The sequence below is a fragment of the Scyliorhinus canicula genome, chromosome 26 (genome assembly GCF_902713615.1).
Source record: "Scyliorhinus canicula chromosome 26, sScyCan1.1, whole genome shotgun sequence".
Classification (NCBI taxonomy): Eukaryota; Metazoa; Chordata; class Chondrichthyes; order Carcharhiniformes; family Scyliorhinidae; genus Scyliorhinus; species Scyliorhinus canicula.
Window position 1 is genome coordinate 13,939,025 of NC_052171.1, and position 23,589 is coordinate 13,962,613.

Sequence of the window (23,589 nt, forward strand, 5' to 3'; positions counted from 1 at the left end):
CAACAAACAGACTTTGTTTGGACTGAAATGATGCGATAGGACTTTCGTCCAAATGATACGAGTCTTTCGATTTCTTTTTTTATAAATTGAAAGTAACAAATCGCTTTTTTCCAATTAAGGGGCAATTTAGCATGGCCAACCCACCTAGCCTGCACATCTGTGGGTTGTGGGGGGAAACCCACGCAAACACGGGGAGAATGTGTAAACTCCGTACAGACAGTGATCCAGCACCGGGATCGAACCTGGGACATCGGCACCATGAGGCAACAGGGCCAATCCACTGCGCCACCGTGCTGCCAAGAATTTCATCTCTCCATTTTAGAGCGTTGTACATCCTGCGGAACTTGCCCTTTTAAAAATTAGGATTTTTGGAATCAAGTGGCATTTGAAGGCAATGGCACAGTGGAGGACAAGCCACAAAAATCAGCCATGGTAGGCCTTAATGACGAAGCAGACACGGTGGGAGGAACGGTCTAGTTCTGCTGTATTGCATAAGTTCTTTGAAGAAACCGATCAGATTCAATTTTCAAATCAGATGAAAGTAGGTAAATCATACTGGAGAATCATGGGGTCTGTCGGTTGATCGGAAAATGGACAATGCGATGTCTATTCAGTTACTGAGAAGTGTTGTGATTAAAAACTAGAAACTTTGACTTGAAATCAATTGCTGCAGTTCCCAGCTCAATACATGCGACTTGGACGAACATTAACAGAGACAATAAAAGTATCCATTTACTGGATACTTCACACTTGTTTTAAACCAATTAAGTCGTTTTGAATTTAACGTCATTTCCTCTCGTTGGTGGAATGTTGGGAAATTCCCAAAGAGCCCAGGAATAAACAAACAAATATGGAATGTATTTCTGACTATTTTGGTGGCGGAAAAATGGTGGCTTTCACAACGTGTGTAAAAAGATATCGGTGGAAACTTCATCGCTGTCGTGAAAAAGGATTTCTCAGTGAAATGCGTTTTTCATTAGATCCTGCATGAACAAAGCAGGCCTCAAGTACTATGTCTGGGTTGTAGCCACAGTGTGATGCTATTGTTAATATTTGCAGAAACTGGCTGGACTCACCCGAACAGATAACATGGGCGGAATTTTCATGGGAACGGTTAAACTGAACCGAAGACGAAACTGTGCAATCCCACAATTTCGATTCGTTCCCATGGCATCTGTAATTATCCTTCCAGACTGGTCCGGATCCCTTCACAAACTGAGCACTGCTCGGGATAGTCTTCACCGTTCCACACTGAAGGTGTTCACAGACGACACTGGCCACTTCCAAACCAAAGTAACGATCGCAGAGTGCACCCCATTGCAAACCGTGCAACACTTCCACCCGGCCGGAACAGTTGTTCTTCCCATCAGCCAATCTGAGGCCGTTGTTCCCTGTTTTGCATGCAGAGGGCCATTCGCATTAAACAAGACAGAATAATATGAATTGAGGAATGGAAGTAACTACGCAACCATATATGTTGCAGTATTTGCTGAACATAACATTTAAAAACAATTGGAATACGACAGAACCTTGTTAGAAACTTTCCTCAGCTCACAATTGTAAATTTATCAGGGAAAACGGGAATGCGCCATTGAATATTAGCTCACTGGTTTGACAAATGACAGTTAGGAGGTGATGTTGCAGTCAAACTGAATCATGTTCAGACCAGTTTATCAGTATTACTCCACATTTGGGCACCATAATTCAGGAAAATGAAATTGTGGAGCATTACGTTACTGGAATATTCCCTGCTTGAAATAGTTAAATTCCCCTGATTAGTGTTAATGCAGCTCAGTGTTTAAAATGCCAAATCGATCATAACGATGAGACGCAGAGTAGTTGATTTTGTAAACCGAGGCAAAACGGCTCCCACGTGAATTTTCTAACAGCACGGGATATGAAATGTTTGACATGGAAGGTATTTATTGGTCATCGGTAGCTTATAAAAATGTGACTGAAAAACCCCTTCTTCAATTGTTGCTGTCATTATGGATAAGCTTCTCTTTGAATGCTGCCAGCTTCACTGTTAAAATATTCTGAAGCGATGCCTAAATATTGAAGTACAGTAAGAAGTCTTACAACACCAGGTTAAAGTCCAACAGGTTTGTTTCAAACACGAGCTTTCGGAGCACGGCTCCTTCTTCATTCACCTGAAGAAGGAGCCGTGCTCCGAAAGCTCGTGTTTGAAACAAACCTGTTGGACTTTAACCTGGTGTTGTAAGACTTCTTACTGTGCTCACCCCAGTCCAACGCCGGCATCTCCACATCATAAATATTGAAGAAATACCCTGAATACTCACGGCAGCTGAAGTAAAGCATTGTAACTCCAGCTTCACAAATGAGATTGATGCCAAATAATAATATAGTCTGGATTAGTTTTCAGAACGTTGTTGTCGTTGGCTTGTGCACAGCGGTCTGATTGTCACCTCGCCTACCCCTGCTCTCAACTCCGATATACTCAGGGGCGATTGTGACGTTTAAGGGGCATCTTGAGATATACATGAATAGGATGGGAATAGAGGCATACGGACTCAGGAAGTGTAGAAGATTTTAGTTTAGACGGGCACCATGTTCAGCACTGGCTTGGAGGACCGAAGGGCCTGTTCCTGTGTTGTACTGATCTTTATTCTTTGTTCTTTGATCTTACCCCTGCCAAAAACCCATCCCAATCAAACAAACCAATTACAAAACGTAGCTAGCGACCTAACCAATTTGTCAGTTAACCAGAGCCCCAAAATCCAGCATGAGTGCTAAGCATACTAAAGGATAACGAGTGCAGTTTAATGTGGGCGCGTCCAGCCAGTGTCTCAATCTCTATTCCGCATTAACTAAGCTCGTTGAGACACCCTGCTTTTCGCATTTCCGGAAAGGAGATATTTTCCTAAAGAATGACAAAGGGTCCTCCAGAGAAGGGGACTTTTGTGGTTGAAAGGCAATTTCCGCTCTCTACAGTCAGCGAACCGCGCAGCTGCACCTTCCATTCGGGGGTGTTTTGTTAAACATATTCAGTGATACGACTTTGTTGAATACTTTGGTCCTAATTGTTTAAATAAAATGTTTTTTAACAAAAGAATGATTTTACTATTGTCAGTTTCAAGAACTAGGTCGTACGACAACACTTCATCCAATTTTTTTACGGAACAACCGTCAAAACCAGCGGCTGATGAGTGACTGTAAAAAAGGTTTTACCTGAGCAGGTGACGCTGGAAGACGCCGATAGTGAATCGTATTCACGTCTCCAGTACGTCGATGTGCACTCCCGTAGAGAGAGCTCTATCCCGCTGCATGCAACATCCCACCGCATAATGGTTCCAGAGCCTTGGTCCAAATTAATACTCTTTGTAAGAGAGAGCGGGTTGCCGCAGCCCAGCTCCCAACAGACAACAGTGGCGACCTGCAGGTCCCATGGGACAATACGTATATTGTCCCACTGTCTATTCCGATAAATCTGCAACCTCCCAGAGCATCGATTGCCCCCGTTGACCAGTCTCAGCATCGCCGTCTCTACAAATCATCAGAAACAACATGAATATTCACGCAGATATAACACACAATTCAAATTTTAACGTTATTCCCTGTTCAACAGACCAGGGAGGTATCAGTCAAAATATTTATCTGCTATATAACCCCACCCACCGTCCAAAATAAGTAAATGTTAAGCATGAAATAACGACTAGATAATGTTAATAAATCTCCTGGACGGGACAAGAATCAGAAAGAGGTTCCCAAAACCAGAACAGCTTCTTCGGGGACAAAGAATCGACGAGTTCTGAATATATTCCTTTTTCCAGAGATCAGGAGTAGGGGCGGTTGCAATGATCATCTAGCAAGAGCACGGTGCAGCACGGTTTCACAGTGGTTAGCATTGCTGCTTCACAGCTTCAGGGTCCGAGATTCGATTCCCGCTTGGGTCACTGTCTCTGCCGAGACTGCACGTCCTTTCCGTGTCTGCGTGGGATTTCTCCAGGTGCTCCGGTTGCCTCCCACAAGTCCTGCAAGATGCGCTGTTCGGAGAACTCGACACGCTGAACTCTCCCTCTGTGTATCCGAACAGACGCCGGAATGTGGAGACTAGGGGATTTTTCGCAGTATCTTCATTGAAGTCTTAAATAAGCCTACTTGTGACAATTAAGATTATATTATTATAATAATGATAGGCATAACATATTGATATCGCAGTACGGATGGAAAAATACCCATCACTCCTTCCAGTCAACCGCGGACTCCCCCAATTCCCGGAATTGAATAGACCTATCATACCCATGTCAGCGCTGGTTGTTGACAAGGAAAGTGAAGGTCCGTTGTGACCAGCACAAATGCTAGTTGTTACTCCAAATCGGCTATTCAGATACCTCATTTATTGCTGGTCCACATGACGCAGCAACCCTCTGATCAGGGATTTGACATGCCCAGTCACGGAATCCATTGACAGGCAAATGGAAAACGGGTTAATTAGAGAACAGAAAGACGCAGACAGTGCCCCCAGGACTGGGTTACATTGTGAATGATTAGAGAAGCAAGGTATCAGATGATATGAAAACGGTGGAGCTTACCTGCCGTGCTAATGCCAGATCTGTCTGAAATAAAATATTTATAATTAGATTTATCTGAGATAAGAGACAAATGCACATATCCGAAGGATACATCAACTTTGCAAAGAAGAACGATTTATCTCAAGTCAATTCATGCTGAACTCTATCAGTGGACATGTCTGCCCTTAAGGTAGCGTGAAATCGCGTCACTCTGCATAAGATATAATTCTGGTTACTTTTGATTGATCTTTTCTTTATTTCATACAACAACAATACTGCAAACACCATGCAACAAGTCAATATTGTTCACACGTCCACCTTTAGCATGAACTGTGGATAGCACAATCGCTTCACAGCTCGAGGGTCCCAGGTTCGATTCCGGTTTGGGTCACTGTCTGTGCGGAGTCTGCATATCCTCCCCGTGTGTGCCTGCGTTTCCTCCGGGTGCTCCGGTTTCCTCCCAGTCACAAAGATGTGCAGGTTAGGTGGATTGGCCATGATAAATTGACCTTTGTGTCCAAAATTGTACTTAGTGTTGTGTGGGGTTACTGGGTTATGGGGATAGGGTGGAGGTGTTGACCTTGGGTAGGGTGCTCTTTACAGGAGCCGGTGCAGACTCGATGGGCCGAATGGCCTCCTTCTGCACTGTAAATTCTATGAAAATAACTGTTTTCAGGATTCCCCGTACGTGCGATAGCTATGCCTTCCTGAATAAATTGTGACCTAGAATTACTTTACCCCTTTCTGACCAATAATGTCATATTTTCTTTCGCCCATTGTGCTCACCCATTCAACAAGCCTCTCCACTTTCCCTCGCGAAGACATTTGCAAAAGTATGTCATGCTACCATTCTCAACTAGTTTGCATTTATTCGCAATAAGTTCAACCGTTCTCATTCTCGTTCGTGCCAGATCTCATGCTCCCCTTATCCCAGATTTGGGTTGTATATAAATGATGACCAGTTTATGTCGTTCGTTGCGTTAATGCGAAACTTAACGTTTTGCAATCATAATCTTACTAGTTCACCCATTTTTATAATGACGACAGTGTACCACTTATTTCAGCTCAAGGAATGCAACAGTGGCCTTTTAGTTGATCAGCTGTAAGTAAACAGAATCTAATAAATTCTGCTTGCCTTTTTATCTATTCACAGCCCAGGGTCACGTATCTGTTAGCACATTGTCAGAAACCTCCATAAGTTCAATGTTCTTTTTAGAATCCCAGAACTTTGATAATTCCACTCCGCTTTTACCTTCTCTCGTTCATAACTCAGTTATTAACCAAGCGAATATATCTTACAATTTTCATGATATGCATAACCTACGTTGTCTCAAAAGGCAGCATCGTCTGCATATTAATCTAGATGGGCAGCTCGCTAGCATAATAGTTAGCACAATGGCTTCACAGCATCAGGATCCCAGGTTAATTCCTGGCTTGGGGTATTGTCTGTGTGGAGTCTCCACGTTCTCTCCGTGTCTGCGTGGGTTTCCTCCGGGCGCTCCGATTTCCTCCCACAAGTCCCGAAAGACGTGCTGTTAGGTAATTTGGACATTCTGAATTATCCCTCAGTGTACCCAAACAGGCGTCGGAATATGGTGACTAGGGGCTTTTCACAGTATCTTCATTGCAGTGTTAATATAAGCCTACTTCTGACAATATTTTTATTATTATGGTATGACTGTTGTTCTATAAATGAACATCCTGAAAAGTGTCATGAAACAGAAAGTGGACTAGACCAGCCATACTCACCTAACACGGCAATGGATGTTTCCAATGGAGGAAACTCTAATCGTAAGTATGATGGAATAGTTTCCATTAGCCTGAGTCTGCGTTGTTCTGACAATCCACGAGAATTTACATACCACCAAGCCGAAAAATTACTCGGCATCCCATCACCTTAGCTGACCATTGTCGTTCGGTATCTGACAGGGTTCGCTCGCAGTAAATAATAGTTTGTGGCAAACGCGAAAGCCATAATTCACATTAAAATGCTGCACAGTAAAACACTGAATTTTAGAACATAGAACATAGAACAGTACAGCACAGAACAGGACCTTCGGCCCTCGATGTTGTGCCGAGCAATGATCACCCTACTCATGCCCACGTATCCACCCTATACCCTTAACCCAACAGCCCCACCTTAACCTTACTTTTTAGGACACTACGGGCAATTTAGCATGGCCAATGCACCTAACCCGCACATCTTTGGACTGTGGGAGGAAACCGGAGCACCCGGAGGAAACCCACGCACACACGGGGAGGACGTGCAGACTCCGCACAGACAGTGACCCAGCCGGGAACCGAACCTGGGACCCTCGAGCTGTGAAGCATTTATGCTAACCACCATGCTACCGTGCTGCCCCTTTTGATCAATCTTACTGCAGTTATACTGGAAACAAGCACATCAGCATTTACACAATTGTCAGGTGATATCAGGGTGAAGGTTAAATATAGAAAATTGGTAAAAGTGTTATGCACATCGACAATGATCACAGCAATTGAGACGAGAATACAATTTTCGATGACTTATTAAATGCAATGTTATCTTGTAAAACTCTGGACAGACCATCTGGAAAGAGACTGATAAACAGATAGTATTACTTTGTAAAAGACTTTGTAAGATCAGATGTCAAAAGCATTATCTACTAATTTATGAAACATATTCGTGAAACAAATCTCCGTAGATACATAGCTGTTCACAGGACTCATTTTGAGACAATTGGTTTGATGTTAATCATACATAGATATTATATTTGAAGCATCCAAAGAGATACAATATTAAACTTTGCAATGTTCAGAGTCCTTGCCGTACAATTCAAAGCTGAAACAGTGTTTGAAACAACTGTTCGCTCGACCACACTGCGGTCGCACTGCATAGCAACTGACAGAGGTTTAGGAAAGTGTGAGGGACTTCAGCCGAGATTTGTTGCAGTTTTCGATTCGGATTCTACTCTCAATAAGTGAATGAGCATTCCAGATTGCATTAAATCCGAGCGCAACACGGAAGAAGGTTTTTTCCCAACTTGTTCTGTTGAACACAAATTTCAGTTCCGGTCTGTCCTCTCTGTGTAAACCGGTTGAAGAGAAATTAAAAATAAATGAATGCTATATATCGTGGATTCGGTTCGGTATATATTTTACATAAATCCCAATTGTGCATTTACGGAATCCGGTACGTATTAATGTCCTACTCAAAAATGCTTTGTACCCGTCACTGCCACCTATAGAAATTGTAAATTAATTCCATAGTTGACGTCAAAGGAGATGAATCCCAAGCAGTCCTTAATATGTTTCTATCAAATTTATGTAAACGAAATTCACGGTTTCACTTTTCACTTCAGAACGACAGAATTGAATTAAATATTAAAGTTTCTGAAACAGATTTTGATTTACGTTCTTTTTTAAATAAGTTTTTCTGGAACAAAAAAAATCCTCAGATTCCATCCGAGGACAAAAAAAATTGGAATTGCATCGCCTACGGAATCAGGATTTTTGATCTAACCGTTATTTGGTTTGAAAATGCAAACCGATTTCTGAGCGTAATATGTATTGCTTCGTTACTTGTGCGTGTGGGTAAAGTAATGGGAGGGAGAAACATTGTGTTTCCTGAATCTGACATATAATGTTTTAATGCGTGAATGGTGCAGCAGAAGGTTGTCGGTAATCAGAACTTAAACAACCCCATGGCGGCCCAATGGTTAACACTGATGCTTCACTGCGCCTGGAACCCGGTTTGGATTCTCGCCTTGTGTGACTGTGTGGAGTTTGCACGTCCATGGCGGACATCCCCGATCTCTGCATGTGTTTCCCCTGGATGGTACCGTTTATTCCCACTGGTAATGATCTTCGGGTTCGATAGATTTGTCATTCCCCTGAACGTCCCAAGATGTGCAGCTCAGTGGAGCTACGTGGGCTGATATTTCAGAGGATTTGCGCAACCGTGCTGGGTCGAATGGCCTCTTTCTGTACTCTATGAATTCTGCGGATAACTTGGAAATTTCGTGGCAGTTATCGAAATACATAGCCATTTCGTCAGAATTTGGTGAGCATTGTGAATCAAATACCAATGCCAAATATCAGTAGAATTAATTGTGAACCTACCGTAAATTTATGCTACTATGCAATAGTCAGCAATCACGCCTAACGCTCAAGTTCATAAGAGTACTTTGAAGTTCTTTAGCTCGCTGTAGCATAGCACATTATACAGCAATTCAACTGACAATTGCTGTTTTTTCAGCAATCCCGCTGGTGTAACTGGCTAGACTTCTGCAAGCTTGGGGCTGATTTAGCACACTCTAGGGACTGGTTTAGCACACTAGGCTAAATCGCTGGCTTTTAAAGCAGACCGAGGCAGGCCAGCAGCACGGTTCAATTCCCGTACCAGACTCCCCGAACAGGCGGCGGGATGTGGCGGCGAGGGACATTTCACAGTAACAACATTGAAGCCTAAGTGTGACAATAAGCGATTTTCATTTCATTTTCATTTAATTAAATTATCTGTCCGGCTGTGATATACTATATTCTACCTGGTGTCCAAAAAAGTGTTAGGTCGGGTTACTTGGGTTACGGGGAAAAGTTGGAAGTGTGGGCTTAAGTAGGGTGCACTTCCCATGGCCGCTGCCGACTCTATCGGCCGAATGACATCCTTCTGCCCTATAAATTCTCTGGTTCTGTAAAGCATTGTCGTTTTAATCTTTTTAATTATCTCAGTTTGAGCATTTGGTTTAGAATTTTTGAATCGCTCTACTGTATCTATAGAAAAAGCAAACTGCCGCAGAAATATAATCAATTTCCCTTCAATTTGAAGTTCCTCACAACTTCGAATTGTATGTAATATTACGCTTTGTCGTCAGAAGTAGGCTTACATTGTTACTGCAGTGAAGCAGTCGCCACACTCCGGTGCCTTAAGGCCGGCACAGAATGCCAAATTACCGAACAGCACGTCTTTTGGGACTTGTGGGAGGAAACCGGAGCACCCGGAGGAAACCCACGCAGACACGGGGAGAAGATGCAGACTCCACACAGACAGTGATATAAGCCGGGAATCAAATCCGGGACCCTGGAGCTGTGAAGCAACTGTACCAAGCACTGTGCTACCATGCTGATCGGAGACTTACTGACATTGTTGCTCCACTGGTAAACTAGAGACCCAGATAAATGCTTTGGGGAACCAAGTATAAATCCCGTTATTTCAACACAAATGCTTCGTGGATTGTTGTAAAATATGTCATTTAGGAAATCTGACCGACTGTGACTCATTATGGTTGACTCTTTCCTGCCCCAAAAGGCAATTAGGAATGAGCAAGAAACGCTGGCACAGCCTGCGATGCCCACAACACATGAATGAATAAAAGGAAATATACGCGTTGATCAGGGTAAATATCCAACTGGGAGACGTTTGCGCCTTGAAGTTGATGATTTTAAAATACGAGTAACAACCCATATTACATGTTCAGTAACAAGCCAGTCCATTTGACACTTCAAATTAATTAAATTGATATGAACGAAAGAAAAAAGATGTTTCCATGAGCTAATTTTGTTCAGTATGTGTTTTATGTAAAGTGTTCAGGAAGATATGTGCAGCACTTGCTGTCATGCGGCGTTGATATGCAATAATATGGATAAAAATTAGAATAGGGCGCTTTGGACCTTATCACCGTGATGACAATAAAAGGCAATAATTGACGGGAATTACCTGTGCAAAGTATTTGCCGACAGAGTAATGAGCCAACATTTGTTATAAGTCATTTGAAATTGATCATTTTAACCGACGTTACTCACACTGGAAACAGCGAATAAGGAAAAATAGTTAATGCCATAGAGAATAAAACAGATGCACAGAGATAGCAAATCTCGATATCTCATTAAAAAGGGCATGCGGACAGAATCAATGTGAAAATATGGAATAAGCTTGTACAAACGTACTTATGACACGACACCTGAAATATAATTGCATTAGATAGAAAGATTAGTTGAATACAGTCAGATGACATGTTCGGCCATTGTAAAAGCAAATTAAGCAAGACCATTCACACGCAACTTCTGCAAGGTTTTAGGAAATCGCAGGAAGAATATTTGCTGGATAATTTACTTAATGATAACATCCATTCACTATAGCACACAGTGACTGATATGATGGAGCCGGAACGCAAATCTGTGTGTAACCTTGGCCGATGCCAGTAGCAACTTGACAATCAGAGGCTGGACAATTAGGCATGGTCCATCAGACCATGGACACGCTAGCATAGTATTTAGCACTGTTCATTCAAAGCGCCAGTCACCAAGGTTATTTTCCCGGCTGTCTCATTGTCTGCGAGTGCGCGTCTTCTCCCTGTGTCTGCGTACGTTTCCTCCGGTTTCGCCCACATAGCAAATATTCTTTTTATAATTGCCCAATTATTTTTTCCGATTAAGGGAAAGTTTAGCGTGGGCACTTCCCGTACTCTGCACATATCAGGATTATGACGTTGAGAACCACTCAGGCACTGTGCAGATGTGTAAATTCCACAGACATTGACCCAGAACCGAAGGGAATCTGGGTCCGTGGCACAGTGGGACAGCAGTGACAGTTACGCCGCAGATAACATATTCTAAAAAAATACTTAATCATTTGTTTTTTCTTGCCCCAGGGAACATACTAAATGGTCATGAGATGAACCTTCCAAAAAATGTCTTTTTATGTTCCGGTCCTATCCGAATGTAGAAAATGGGGGGTTGTATGTATTGAGGCCAATGGCTCATGTTCGCATCGGAGATGGTTCTCCGCTTCCCACCCGTCCAACCTTAACGATCGGTTTATATTTTGAGACGCTCAGTATTTAGATGAATCTCTGGTGAATTATCATATCATATCATATAAATTATCATGTAATGTATAGTGCAGAAGGAAGCCATTCGGCCCATCGAGTCTGCACTGGCTCTTGGAACAAGCATCCTACCCAAGCCCACACCCTATCCCCATTACCCAGTGACCCCACCCAACAGTAAGGGCAATTTTGGACACTAAGGACAATTTAGCATGTCCAATCCACCTAACCCGCACATCTTTGGACTGTGGGAGGAAACCGGAGCACCAGGAGGAAACCCACGCACAAACAGGGAGAACGTGCAAACTCCGCACAGACAGTGACCCAAGCCAGGAATCGAACCTGGGATGCTGGAGCTGTGAAGCAATTGTGCTAACCACAATGCTACCGTGCTGCCCACTAACCACTGCCCAATTAAATTTAGAACTAATTCAATTGTAGACTGATGGTCATAGTAATCAGTAGGCCAGAATTAGACCATTTTGTCCAACATGTCCAGTTCAGTTAAAAAAAACCCAAAGCCGATGCGCTTGATTCCAAATTCAAGGTTGTGGTTTATCGCCTGGCTGCCTAACACAATGAGATTTTCTGTTTTCCATTATCTTGCGGCTTGCTGCAACTACCCGACTTCTGGTGTGGGGAGGGGGCACGGTAACACAGTGGCTAGCGCAGTTGATTCACAGCTACACCGTTCCAGGTTCAATACCAGGCTTGGGTCAATATCTGTGCGGAGTTTGCACTTCCTCCTTGGTCTGCGTGGGTTTCCTCCGGGCGCTCCGCCTTCCTCGCACAGCCCAAATGTGTGCTGGTTAGGTGGACTGGCGATGCTAAGTTGCCCTAGTGTCCAAAAAGTTGGGTTGGCTCCTGTTACTTGGTTACGGGTGGTGGTGTGGGCTTAGGGAGGGTGCTCTTTCCAGTGGTTAGTGCAGACACGATGGGCCGAATGGCTTGCTTGTGCACTGCAAATTCTATGATTCTAGCATTAAATTCCCATCTTGTCATTTTCATATTCTTATATATTAATATGCAATGTAGCCCTCCAAACCATTATTGCTCGTAACAAATATTGAGTAAATGTCAGAGCATCTTTTAAATTTCCAGCAGTAAAGATAATTCACATATTTATGTTAAACACAGTTTACAATTGTCGATTTCTGAAAAGGTAACAGATGATCAAACGATAATAATAACTCACAGTTAAGAATCTGTAGTGCAACAACACTCAGAAGGCGTCTCAACATGTTCCCGTTCGTCGGTTACTGAGATGAAACTTGAATTTTATCGGAATGTTTTGCACAACCACCGTGGAGGACTTCCAGCACCTCCGGAAACCCCGACAGATCGGACAGTTTATGTTGAGCAGAATTTTGTGCAGAGACCACTTGTTCCTTCCAAATAACCAAACATGTTGCGACGTATGAAGCGCGCATTGACGTCTGATAAAATACACCAATGAGGAAAAAAGAACTACCATTAATGGATGTAATGATCGAAGGTCCCATTCACCAACTTGTTCTATGAGACCAATGGGCTGGGAGTATCTGAAAAGGAAATGAGTCACCACGCTGATGGAATCAGTGAATTTTACGGCAAAATATCAGCTGCCTTTTTCGTACATTCTCTTTTACACCCCTTGTTTTCCAACCGTAAATCGATATTTTATTTTTTTTAAAGTCCATGCCGAATTGCTTTATGCACGAATCCTGTAGTTTCGGTCTCTCAACAGACACCTTGGCAGAGTTGTCCAGATCTTAGCAACTTATGTGCGCAGTTATTGGAACAGGTCCCTCACAGCTCACGCGACCCATGTTCAACTCCGTCCTCTGGTGACTGTCTGTGTGAAGTTTGTACTGACTCTCAGCTCCAGATTCCTGCCGGTGCTCCGGTTTCCTCGAACAGTCCAAATATATGCAAATTACGTAAATTGGCCATGCCAAATTGCCTGTGCCCAAAAGGATAGCAACTATGGTCTTAATTAGGGTGCTCTTTTTAATGTCTGGGGCAGCTTTGATGGACCAAATGGCCTGTTTCTCACTGGAGGAATTCTATCCTGTTCGATTAGACTTGCTTTGTGAAGATATTTTCTTCAGTATTTGTGTCAGTGTGCCGACATACGCGACACACTTGGAATTGGAATGGCATTGTTATTAATCCCAGATAATTTCCACGTCCATCCCACCTCGTCCTCGCCCTATCCTTTACGTTTTAATAAGATACACCCCCCTTTTTCCCGTTAAACTCCAACGATAACAGACCCAGAAACCTGAGCCATTTCCCATAAGACAAGCGTATCGCTGGTCTTGAAAAGGAGGTTCATAATAATGATGCCTGGAATGAAGAGCTCTTCATTCCAGGCATCATTATTGTGAACCTCTTTTTCAAGACCAGCACATCCTTCCTTAGATACTGGGCCCAAAACTGCTCACAATACTCCAAATGGGGCCTGACCAGAGATTTCTACAGCATCAGTACATTCCTGCTCTTGTATTCTAGCAATCTCGACATGAATGCAAACATTGCATTTGCCTTCGTAACTGCCGACTGGACATACTTGGTAAAATTAAGAGAATCTTCCATAAGGACTCTCAGGTCCCTTTGTGCTACTGATTTCCTTAGAATTTCCCTATTTACAAAATTATCTATGCCTCCATTTGTACTTCCAAATTGCATAAGCTCGCATTTCCACATTGTTTTCTGTCTTCCAGTTCATCAGTTCATCGTCCAGTCTTTTAGGCTGTCGAAGGTCTTATGTAGCCCCCTGTACCTCAATATCACGTGTCCCTGTAGAGATCTTTGTATCACCTGTAAACGTAGCATCCGCTCCTTCGGATCCTTCTTCCGCAGCATTGATATATCTCGTGCAGAGTTGTGGTCCCAGTACCTACCCCGGAGCACAGCACTGGTTAAGGATTACCATCCTGAAAAAGATCCTTTTTTCCACAGTCTCTGCCAGTTAATCAATTCGAATACAAACCAGGATCTTACCTTTTACACCACAGACTCTAAACATATTTGACAGTCTGCTATGAGGCATCTTGTCAATGGTTTTCTGGAAATCAAAATAAAACACGTCTACTGGTTCTCCTTCGTCTAACATCCATTCTACCTCCTCAATTAACTTTTTTTTCATAACGACTGAGTACCCAATTCATGTTTTTCCAATTAAGGGACAATTTAGCGTGATCAATCCACCTACCCTGCACGTATTTGTGTTGTGGGGGCGAAGCCCACGAAAACACGGGGAGAACGTGCATACTCCACACGGATAGTGACCCAGAGACGGGATCGAAACAGGGACCTCGGTTCCGTGAGACTGATGTGCTACCACTGCGCCACGGTGTTGCCCCTTCCTCAAAGAACTAACAGCTTTGTCAGACTTGACCTCCCCTTGTTAAGCATTGTTCTCTCAGTCGGATTTTATTAGGCACTTCTATGTAATCCCCAATCTTATCTTTAATAATCTTACCAATGACCGAAGTCAGGCTAATCGGCCTTAAATGTCGAGTCGTCTGCCTCCCTACCATGTTAAACAGTGGTGTTACGTTAGCCACTTTCCAGTTTACAGGAACCCTCCCTGCCATACTTTGATTCATGAAAGATCTAGACCAATGACTCCACAATCTCCTCAGCAATCTATTTTAGAACCCTGGGGTGTAGTCCATTCGTTCCAGGTTATTTATCCACCTTCAGACATTTCAGTTTCCCCAGAGCCTGCTCGTTAGTGATGGCCACCTCACTCACTTGTGCCCACTGACTCTCCTGGAGCACAGACATCCCACTGATGTCTTCCAGACTGATGCAAAACAATTATTCAGTTTCGCCGACATTTACTTGTTTCCTGCTGTTACTTCTCCGGCCTTATTTTCCAGTGGTCCAATGTATTTTTCTGTCTCTCTCTTACATTTTGTTTATTTTAAAAAAGCATTCTATCTTATTTTATATTACTAGCGAACTTGCATTCGTATTACATCTTCTCCACTCATATTGTTTTTTTTAGTTGGCCTCTGCTCGATTTTAAAGGCTTCCCAATCCTGTGGTTTCTCACTAATTCTCGCCACTTTGTATTCTTTTTCTTTCATGCTGTCCTTAACTTCATCGCAAGTCATCGATGTCTTGTCCGTCTCAAGGCACGTGTCCTCCTCCTTGTTATGAATTTCTTTGGTGCCTCCCGAATAACCCTCCAAATTTCCTGGCATTGCTGTTCCACTGTATCACTTCTTGGGCCCCTGTTCAAATTAACTCTGGAAAGCTCCTTTTTTCGTTCTTTTTTCCCCCATATAAATTTAGTGTACCAATTCAGTATTCCAATCAAGGGGCAATTTACCTTGGCTAATCCACCTACCCTGCACAAATTTGGATCTGGGTGTGAAACACACGCAACCCGCGGGGAGAATGTGAAAACACCACACGGGCTGTGACCCAGAGCCCGAATCGAATCGTGCACCGTGACGCTGCTTTGCTACCCGCTGCGTCACCGTGCACTCGTCTTCCCTAATTTTATTGTTGTTACCCTTAATTAATTTTCATACCGGTACTTCTGAGTCCAGCTTGTCCATCTCTAACTGCAGGGCATACACTATCATGTGGTCGTCACTTTTTCCTAAGGGGTCCTTCAGTTTCAGTTCCCTCATAAAGTTGCGCATCAAAAATCGAAAATTGTCTACATCCAAGTAAGCTCTGTCGCAAACTGCTCCAAAAACTATATCTTGCACATTCCACAATTTCCTTCTCATGGATCCGCTACCAACCTGATTTTCCCAGTCCACCTGCACATTGAAGTTCCCCATGATGATTGTAATAAAGGCACGTGCCTTTTTTATCTTCTGATTTATTTTCTGCCCCACATCCTGACGACTGCTCCCATTAGCGTCTTTTTTTTAACTTTTGCGATTCCTCAACTCTATCGACAGAGCTTCTAAATGTTCTGATCCTATATCTCTCCGTGATATCTATTTAACTTCATTCTTTTTTTTTCTTTTTTTAATAAAAATTTAGAGTACCCAATTATTTTTTTCCAATTAAGGGGCAATTTAGCGTGTTCAATCCCCCTACCTTGCACATATTTGGGTTGTAGGGGCGAAACCCACGAAAACACGGGGAGAATGTGCTAACTCCACATGGACAGTGACCCAGAGCCTGGATTGAATATGTGACCTTTGCGCCGTGAGACTGCAGTGCTAACACTGTTTAACTTCATTCTTTACTGACAATGCACCAAAGCCCCCTTTGCCCATCTACTATCCTTTTGATACGACACATATTCTTGCATATTTAAATCAAATCCCTAATCCCTTTCAGCACGCCCCTGTGATGCCCACAACATCGTACCAGCTAATTTCAATATGTGGAACAAGGTCGTTTACCTTCTTCCATGTACTGCACGCACTTATGTACAAAACACTAAGTCCTGCATTGACCACCTCCCTTCTCACAAATGTTACCTTATTTGGTCTGCCTGAGGGTGATATTGTTACGTTATTTCTGTTCTCTTTTCCCCCTTCAGTTATTGATTCCCACCCAAGCTATTCTACCTTAAATCCTCCCGACTAACTCTCGCAAACCGCGTGGCGAGGGTTTTGGTGCCCCTCTAGTTTTGGTGCAACTCGTCCTTCCTGTACGGGTCCTACCTGTCCCGGAAGAGATCGCAATTGTCTTGGAAACTGAAAGCCTTCCTCCCATACCACCAGTTTAGTCACGTGCTTAGCCTCACTGTCCTTCTATTTCGAGCCTTACTGGCACGAGACACAGGGAGGAACCCTTAGATTACACCCGAGAGGTCCTGCTATTTAGCTTACTGTCTAACGCTCTGAATTCCTTCTGCTGTACGTCATCGCTGTTCCTGCCTATGTTTTTCGAATTTATGGGTAATTCAACCTCCATCTGTTCGCCTTTCCCTTCAGGATATCATGTGTTCGTTCAGAACGCGGCACCCGTAGGAGAATTCGAAACAAACGTAAGAGTCATATTCTGGAGGAACGATCAAAGAACACTCGCCCTTAAATGATTAGAAAACATAGTGGCAGTGGAACACATCACCAGTTATATTTATAGTGGGGAATATAAGGAAAGTAGGAAGGAACTTAAGCATAGTCAGGAGGACTAATAGGGGTCATGAATAGTCATTGGCAAGCAGGGTTAAGGAAAATTACAAGGCTTTTTACACGTACATAATACTCAAGAGGGCACCAAGGAAATGAATGGCCCACCGAAGGACAGGGCTGGAATCTATGCGTGGAGCCAGAAGAAATGGCGAGATACCAAATGAATACTTTGCTTCAGTATTCACCAAAGTGAAGGAATAGGCGAATGATTGGTCTGGAGAAGGGTATGGAGATATTCTGAGTCACATTGAGTTCCAAATATAAAAGGATCTGGGCGTCGTGAAAAATATTATGGTCGTTAAATCCACAGGGCCAAATGGAATCTACCCCAGAATACTGAAGGAGGCAAGTGAGGGAAATTCTGAGGCATTGACTGAAATCTTGGGATCCTCACTTTCTTCAGGTGATATCCCGGAGAACTGGTGAATAGCCAATGATATTACTTTGTTTAACAAGGGTAGCAAGGTTAACCCAGGTAACTATAGTCCATGAGCCTTACGTTAGTGGTAGGGAAATACTTGGAGACACTTCTTCGACAGGTCTACACCCATTTGGAAGCAAGTGGACGTATTAGAGAGAGGCAACACGCTTTTGTGAAGGGGAGGTCGTGTCTCACTCAATTCAGAGAGTTTTCCGAGGAGGTCACAAAGATGATTGATGCAGGTAGGGAAGTGGATGTTATCTATATGTCCTTCAGTTAGGACTTTGACAATGTCCCTCATGGCAGACTGGTACAAAAGGTGAAGTCACACGGGATAAGAGGTGAGCTGGCTAGGTCACGGAAGGCAGAGAGTAGCAATGGAAGGATGCTTTTCTGACTGGAAGGCTGTGACTTGTCGTGTTCTGCAGGAATAAACTTTGCTGTTCGTAGTAAATATAAATGATTTGGAGGAAAATGAAACTGGTCTGATTAGTAAGTTTGTAGAGGACAAAAATATTGGTGGAATTGCGGAGAGCGATGAGGACAGTCAGAGGATACAGCAGAATTTTAGGTCGTTGGCAGAATTTGCTGGAGAGATGGCAGATGGAATTTAATACTGTCAAATGTGAGATAACGCATTTTGGAAGGTCTAATATAGGGAGGGAATGTATAGTGAATGGTAGAACCCTCAAGAGTATTGACAGTCAGAGCTATCTAGATGTCCAGGTCCACCGGTCACTGAAAGGAGCAACAGAGGTGGAGGAGGTAGTCAAGATGGCATAGGGCATGCTTGCCTTCTTTGGCCGGGGCATTGAGTAAAAACATTGGCAAATCATGTTGCAGCAGCTAAAGAGATCCTTGGTTCGGCCACACTTGGAGTATAGTGTTTAATTCTGGTCGCCAGGCTACCAGAAATAAATGGAGGCTTCAGAGAGGGTTCAGGAGAGATTGACCAGGATATTGCCTGTTATGGAGTACATTGGCTCTGATGAGAGGTTGAATAAACTCGGTATGTTCTCACTGGAACGACGCAGGTTGAGGGGTGAACTGATAGAAGTCTACAAAATTATGAGGGGCATAGACAGAGTGGATAGTCAGAGACTTTTTCTCAGGGTAGAGGGGCCATTTCCTCGGGTCATAGGGTTAGGGTGACAGGGGCAAGTTTTAGAGGCGATGTGCGAGGCATTTTATTTGCATCGATGGTAGTGGGTGCCAGGAACTCGCTGCCGGTGGAGGTGGTGGAAGCATTGACGTTTAAGGGCCATCTTGACAAATACTTGAATCGGATGGGATCAGAGGGATATTGACCTTGGAAGTGTAGAATATTGTAGTTTAGACGGGCAGTATATTCGGCACAGGCTTGGAGGGCCGAGGGGCCTGTTCCTGTGCTTTACTGTTCTTTGTAAACTAACAACAGAAGTTCGAGAATACATTCCAGAACCCTTTCTAATTCATTTCGTTCATATCTCTCTCTTCTATAGTTTTTTTTAAAATAAATTTAAATTTCCAATTTTTCTTTTTACCAATTAAGGGGCAAATCAGCATGGCCAATCAACTACCCTGCACGCCTTTGGATTGTGGGAGTGAAGCACACGCAGATCCTGAGAGAATCTACAAACATTCAGTGACAGAGGCTGGGATCGAACGTGGGTCCTCAGCGCCGGAGGCAGCAGTGCTAACCACTGCGCCGTTATGCCGCCCGTTATTTTCTATAGTTTCTTGGATTAATTTAATCTGCGTTTTCTGTACGATATTGCATTCGACATTCTAATAGTCTAGTAATCTCGATCACCTGAAAGTGCTTATTTACTAAAACATGCAGATACATCCTTGCTAGTAATTTTTACAGAGATACCAAACATATATGACCTGCAGTTCAGAAAGAGCAATCATTTCATTGACTAACATCGCGAGACGCTGCGATTGAAACCAATTTTAAATTTACTGTCAGCTGAATTTCCAATGATTTCAAATTAACTGGGATAGATTACTGCCACCTGTGGTCAATGGTTTCATGAGAAGGGAACGTAGTCAGTCTTTGCTTCTCATGACCATCATTCAGAGATTTTTAAAGACGACAAATGTTTTTGAGCGATGATACTGACTGCCTGCAGTTTACAGTGACTGCATAGGCCGGATCGATTACGCTCCGTAACGTTATACTGCGCAAAACATCAGCCATGATCTCATTAATTGGCGGGACAGGCTCGAGGGCCCAGATGGCCTACTCCTGCTCCTAGTTCTTATGTTATAAATGAACATGCACATTCTCCAGGCAACTAGGATCATCCGACCAGAGGACTTCCATTTGTCAGCTAGACTCTTCAACAGCACAAAAGATTTACATTTTACAGCAAATACGGTGAAACATGATAAGAGCAGTTAAGCGATTGTAACTGACGATGACGTTGCCTAACCACAAACTCGTTCGCCACCTGCAGGAACTGCGAAAACATTCTGTTTATTGCTATTCGGTGAACTGACAGGATGCACCTGCCGTTGTGGTAATGCCTGTGCTCTTATTTTTCTCCTCGATGTCCTGTGATATTTGCAAGCTGTTATTAAGTATTTAAACTTTTGCAGCTCGATGTCACATGACGAGTTATATCTTGGTAAAATCGTGAATGTGTTGAAAATACGGCAGCAACCGGTTTAATCTTATCAATTTGGACATACTACTTCCGAGAACAGTTTCATTCCTCCTGATCATAATTTTTCTAAATGTGCGGCACAAATATCTTCCGTTTTGTTGACATTAATTGACAGTTAAAGTGTCTATGTTGATCAAAATTACAGCAATCACTTTTGTTCGTTTTGTCGAATGACCGTCATTGTTTCAACGATTATGTTCCAAATATAATATGACTCACTGCAGTCAGACTTCCTGGAGCAGGAAGTGGGCACCACATTACTCGGAGCACTGGGAATGCGGGCAGTAAAATCCACGTGCTGGCACTGCTTCTAGTTGATGTCGCAGTTCGATGTGCATAAAGATTGTTGGTCAGTTTCTATGTATTAAGCTAATATCACTGATATATTTCAACGTGTACAAAGTGACGTTCACGAGGCAATTCGGAGCTGTACGATCAGTTTCAGAAACCGAGCATAGTTCTTTTTGTGAAATTAATAGTTGGCACGCTGGCGTCGCTTGCTCGGCCGGCATACATTGACCCTGTGCTGTTGACATTCAGCAGCAGGTACTGGGCTGCCATCGTTAACACTATGGTACCTAATTTATAAGTACACCTACTCTCCTGTTGCGAAAGGATTTCCAGTAAATTGACGCACCTACAAGACCAGAAGACCATAAGACATGGGAGCAGAATTAGGTCACTCGCCGCACGGAGTCTGCTCCGCCGTTCAATCACGGCTGATACTTTGCCCGTCCCCATTCTCCTGTCTTCTCCACATAACCCTTGATCCCTTTACTAATCAACAACCTGTCTATTTCTGTCTTAAAGACACGCAATGATTTGACCTCCGCAGCCTTCTTTGGCAGAGTTCCACAGATTCACAACGCTCTGGCTGAAGCAATTCCTCCTAATCTCAGTTTTAAATGATTGTCATTTTCGACTTTGCTTGTGTCCTCTGGTTCGTGTTTTGTTTACAATTAGAAACATGCTCTTTACGTCCACTCTATCCAGGCCTCGCAGATCCTGTAAGGTTCAATACGATCCCCTGATCCTTCTCAACTGCAATGAGTAAGTGGTAGTTTGTTGTATCCAGGAAGCCTTCTTGATGCGTTGTGTAGATAGTCCAACAAGAGAAGGGGCAGTACTGGATCTGGTATTGGGGAATGAGCCAGGACAGGTGGTTGAGATTTCAGTAGGGAAACATTTTGAGAGTAGTGAACACAATTCCGGAGGTTTTTAGGGTACTTTTGGACAGGGATGAGGGTAACTATCGTCTTCAGGTGGTAAACTGTGGAAAGGCAAATTACGATAACCTTATCCAGGAATTGAAGAATCTGGATTGGGTGCGACTGTTGAATAGAACATTAACTTTGGACGTGTGCGAGTCTGTCAAGCGACAGTCGGTTCGGATTCAAGTCACGTTCCTGAGAGTATGAGTGAGAAAAACAGGAAGTTTAGGGAGCCTTTGATAACGAGGGATATTGAAAACGTCGTCAAAATAAAAAGGAGACTTTTGTACGGTCTGGAAAGGTGGAAATAGTCGAAAACCGTGAGGGGTATCAAGAAAATAGGTAGGTACTGAGGCAGGAAATGAGGAGGGACCATGAAATGCCCTTGGCAAGCACGATTAAGGTGAATCTCAAAGCTTTTTATTCATATGTAAAAAAAACAAATGGTGGCCAGTCAAAGGATGATCACTTCAGGACAGTGGGGGTAATTTACCGGTTGAGCCAGATAAAATGGGCGAGGTACTAAATGAATACTTTGTATCATGTTCACCATGTCGGGCAACACGGTAGCATGGTGGTTAGCATAAATGCTTCACAGCTCCAGGGTCCCAGGTTCGATTCCCGGCTGGGTCACTGTCTGTGCGGAGTCTGCACGTCCTCCCCGTGTGTGCGTGGGTTTCCTCCGGGTGCTCCGGTTTCCTCCCACAGTCCAAAGATAGAACATAGAACATAGAACGATACAGCGCAGTACAGGCCCTTCGGCCCTCGATGTTGCACCGACATGGAAAAAAATCTAAAGGCCATCTAACCTACACTATGCCCTTATCATCCATATGCTTATCCAATAAATTTTTAAATGCCCTCAATGTTGGCATGTTCACGACTGTTGCAGGTAGGGCATTCCACGGCCTCACCACTCTTTGCGTAAAAAACCCACCTCTGACCTCTGTCCTATATCTATTACCCCTCAATTTAAGGCTATGTCCCCTCGTGCTAGCCACCTCCATCCGCGGGAGAAGGCTCTCGCTGTCCACCCTATCTAACCCTCTGATCATTTTGTATGCCTCTATTAAGTCACCTCTTAACCTTCTTCTCTCTAACGAAAACAACCTCAAGTCCATCAGCCTTTCCTCATAAGATTTTCCCTCCATACCAGGCAACATCCTGGTAAATCTCCTCTGCACCCGTTCCAAAGCTTCCACGTCCTTCCTATAATGAGGCGACCAGAACTGTACGCAATACTCCAAATGCGGCCGTACTAGAGTTTTGTACAACTGCAACATGACCTCATGGCTCCGGAACTCAATCCCTCTACCAATAAAGGCCAACACACCATAGGCCTTCTTCACAACCCTATCAACCTGGGTGGCAACTTTCAGGGATCTATGTACATGGACACCGAGATCCCTCTGCTCATCCACACTACCAAGAATTTACCATTAGCCAAATATTCCGCATTTCTGTTATTCTTTCCAAAGTGAATCACCTCACACTTCTCCACATTAAACTCCATTTGCCACCTCTCAGCCCAGCTCTGCAGCTTATCTATGTCCCTCTGTAACCTGCAACATCCTTCCGCACTGTCTACAACTCCACCGACTTTAGTGTCGTCTGCAAATTTACTCACCCATCCTTCTGCGCCCTCCTCTAGGTCATTTATAAAAATGACAAACAGCAACGGCCCCAGAACAGATCCTTGTGGTACGCCACTCGTAACTGAACTCCATTCTGAACATTTCCCATCAACTACCACTCTCTGTCTTCTTTCAACTAGCCAATTTCTGATCCACATCTCTAAATCACCCTCAATCCCCAGCCTCCGTATTTTCTGCAATAGACGACCGTGGGGAACCTTATCAAACGCTTT

General features: G+C 43.5%; 1 protein-coding gene across 4 annotated transcripts in view; it reads right to left on the reverse strand.

Moving 5' to 3' along the window:
* Nucleotides 1-12,677, reverse strand: part of LOC119957332 (scavenger receptor cysteine-rich type 1 protein M130-like) — a 33,016-nt gene extending 20,339 nt beyond the window's left edge. For 2 of the 4 annotated variants that reach the window (XM_038785230.1, XM_038785228.1), the window contains exons 1-4: nucleotides 12,534-12,677; nucleotides 4,554-4,577; nucleotides 3,190-3,504; nucleotides 1,077-1,391 (exon numbers count right to left, since the gene is read on the reverse strand). In XM_038785230.1, the coding sequence (XP_038641158.1) occupies nucleotides 1,077-1,391; nucleotides 3,190-3,504; nucleotides 4,554-4,577; nucleotides 12,534-12,579 (700 nt within the window). In that variant the 5' untranslated portion in view covers nucleotides 12,580-12,677. The remainder of the gene's footprint in view (nucleotides 1-1,076; nucleotides 1,392-3,189; nucleotides 3,505-4,553; nucleotides 4,578-12,533) is intronic. The other 2 variants (XM_038785229.1, XM_038785231.1) reach the window with 2 other exon arrangements.
* Nucleotides 12,678-23,589: the final 10,912 nt, after the last annotated feature.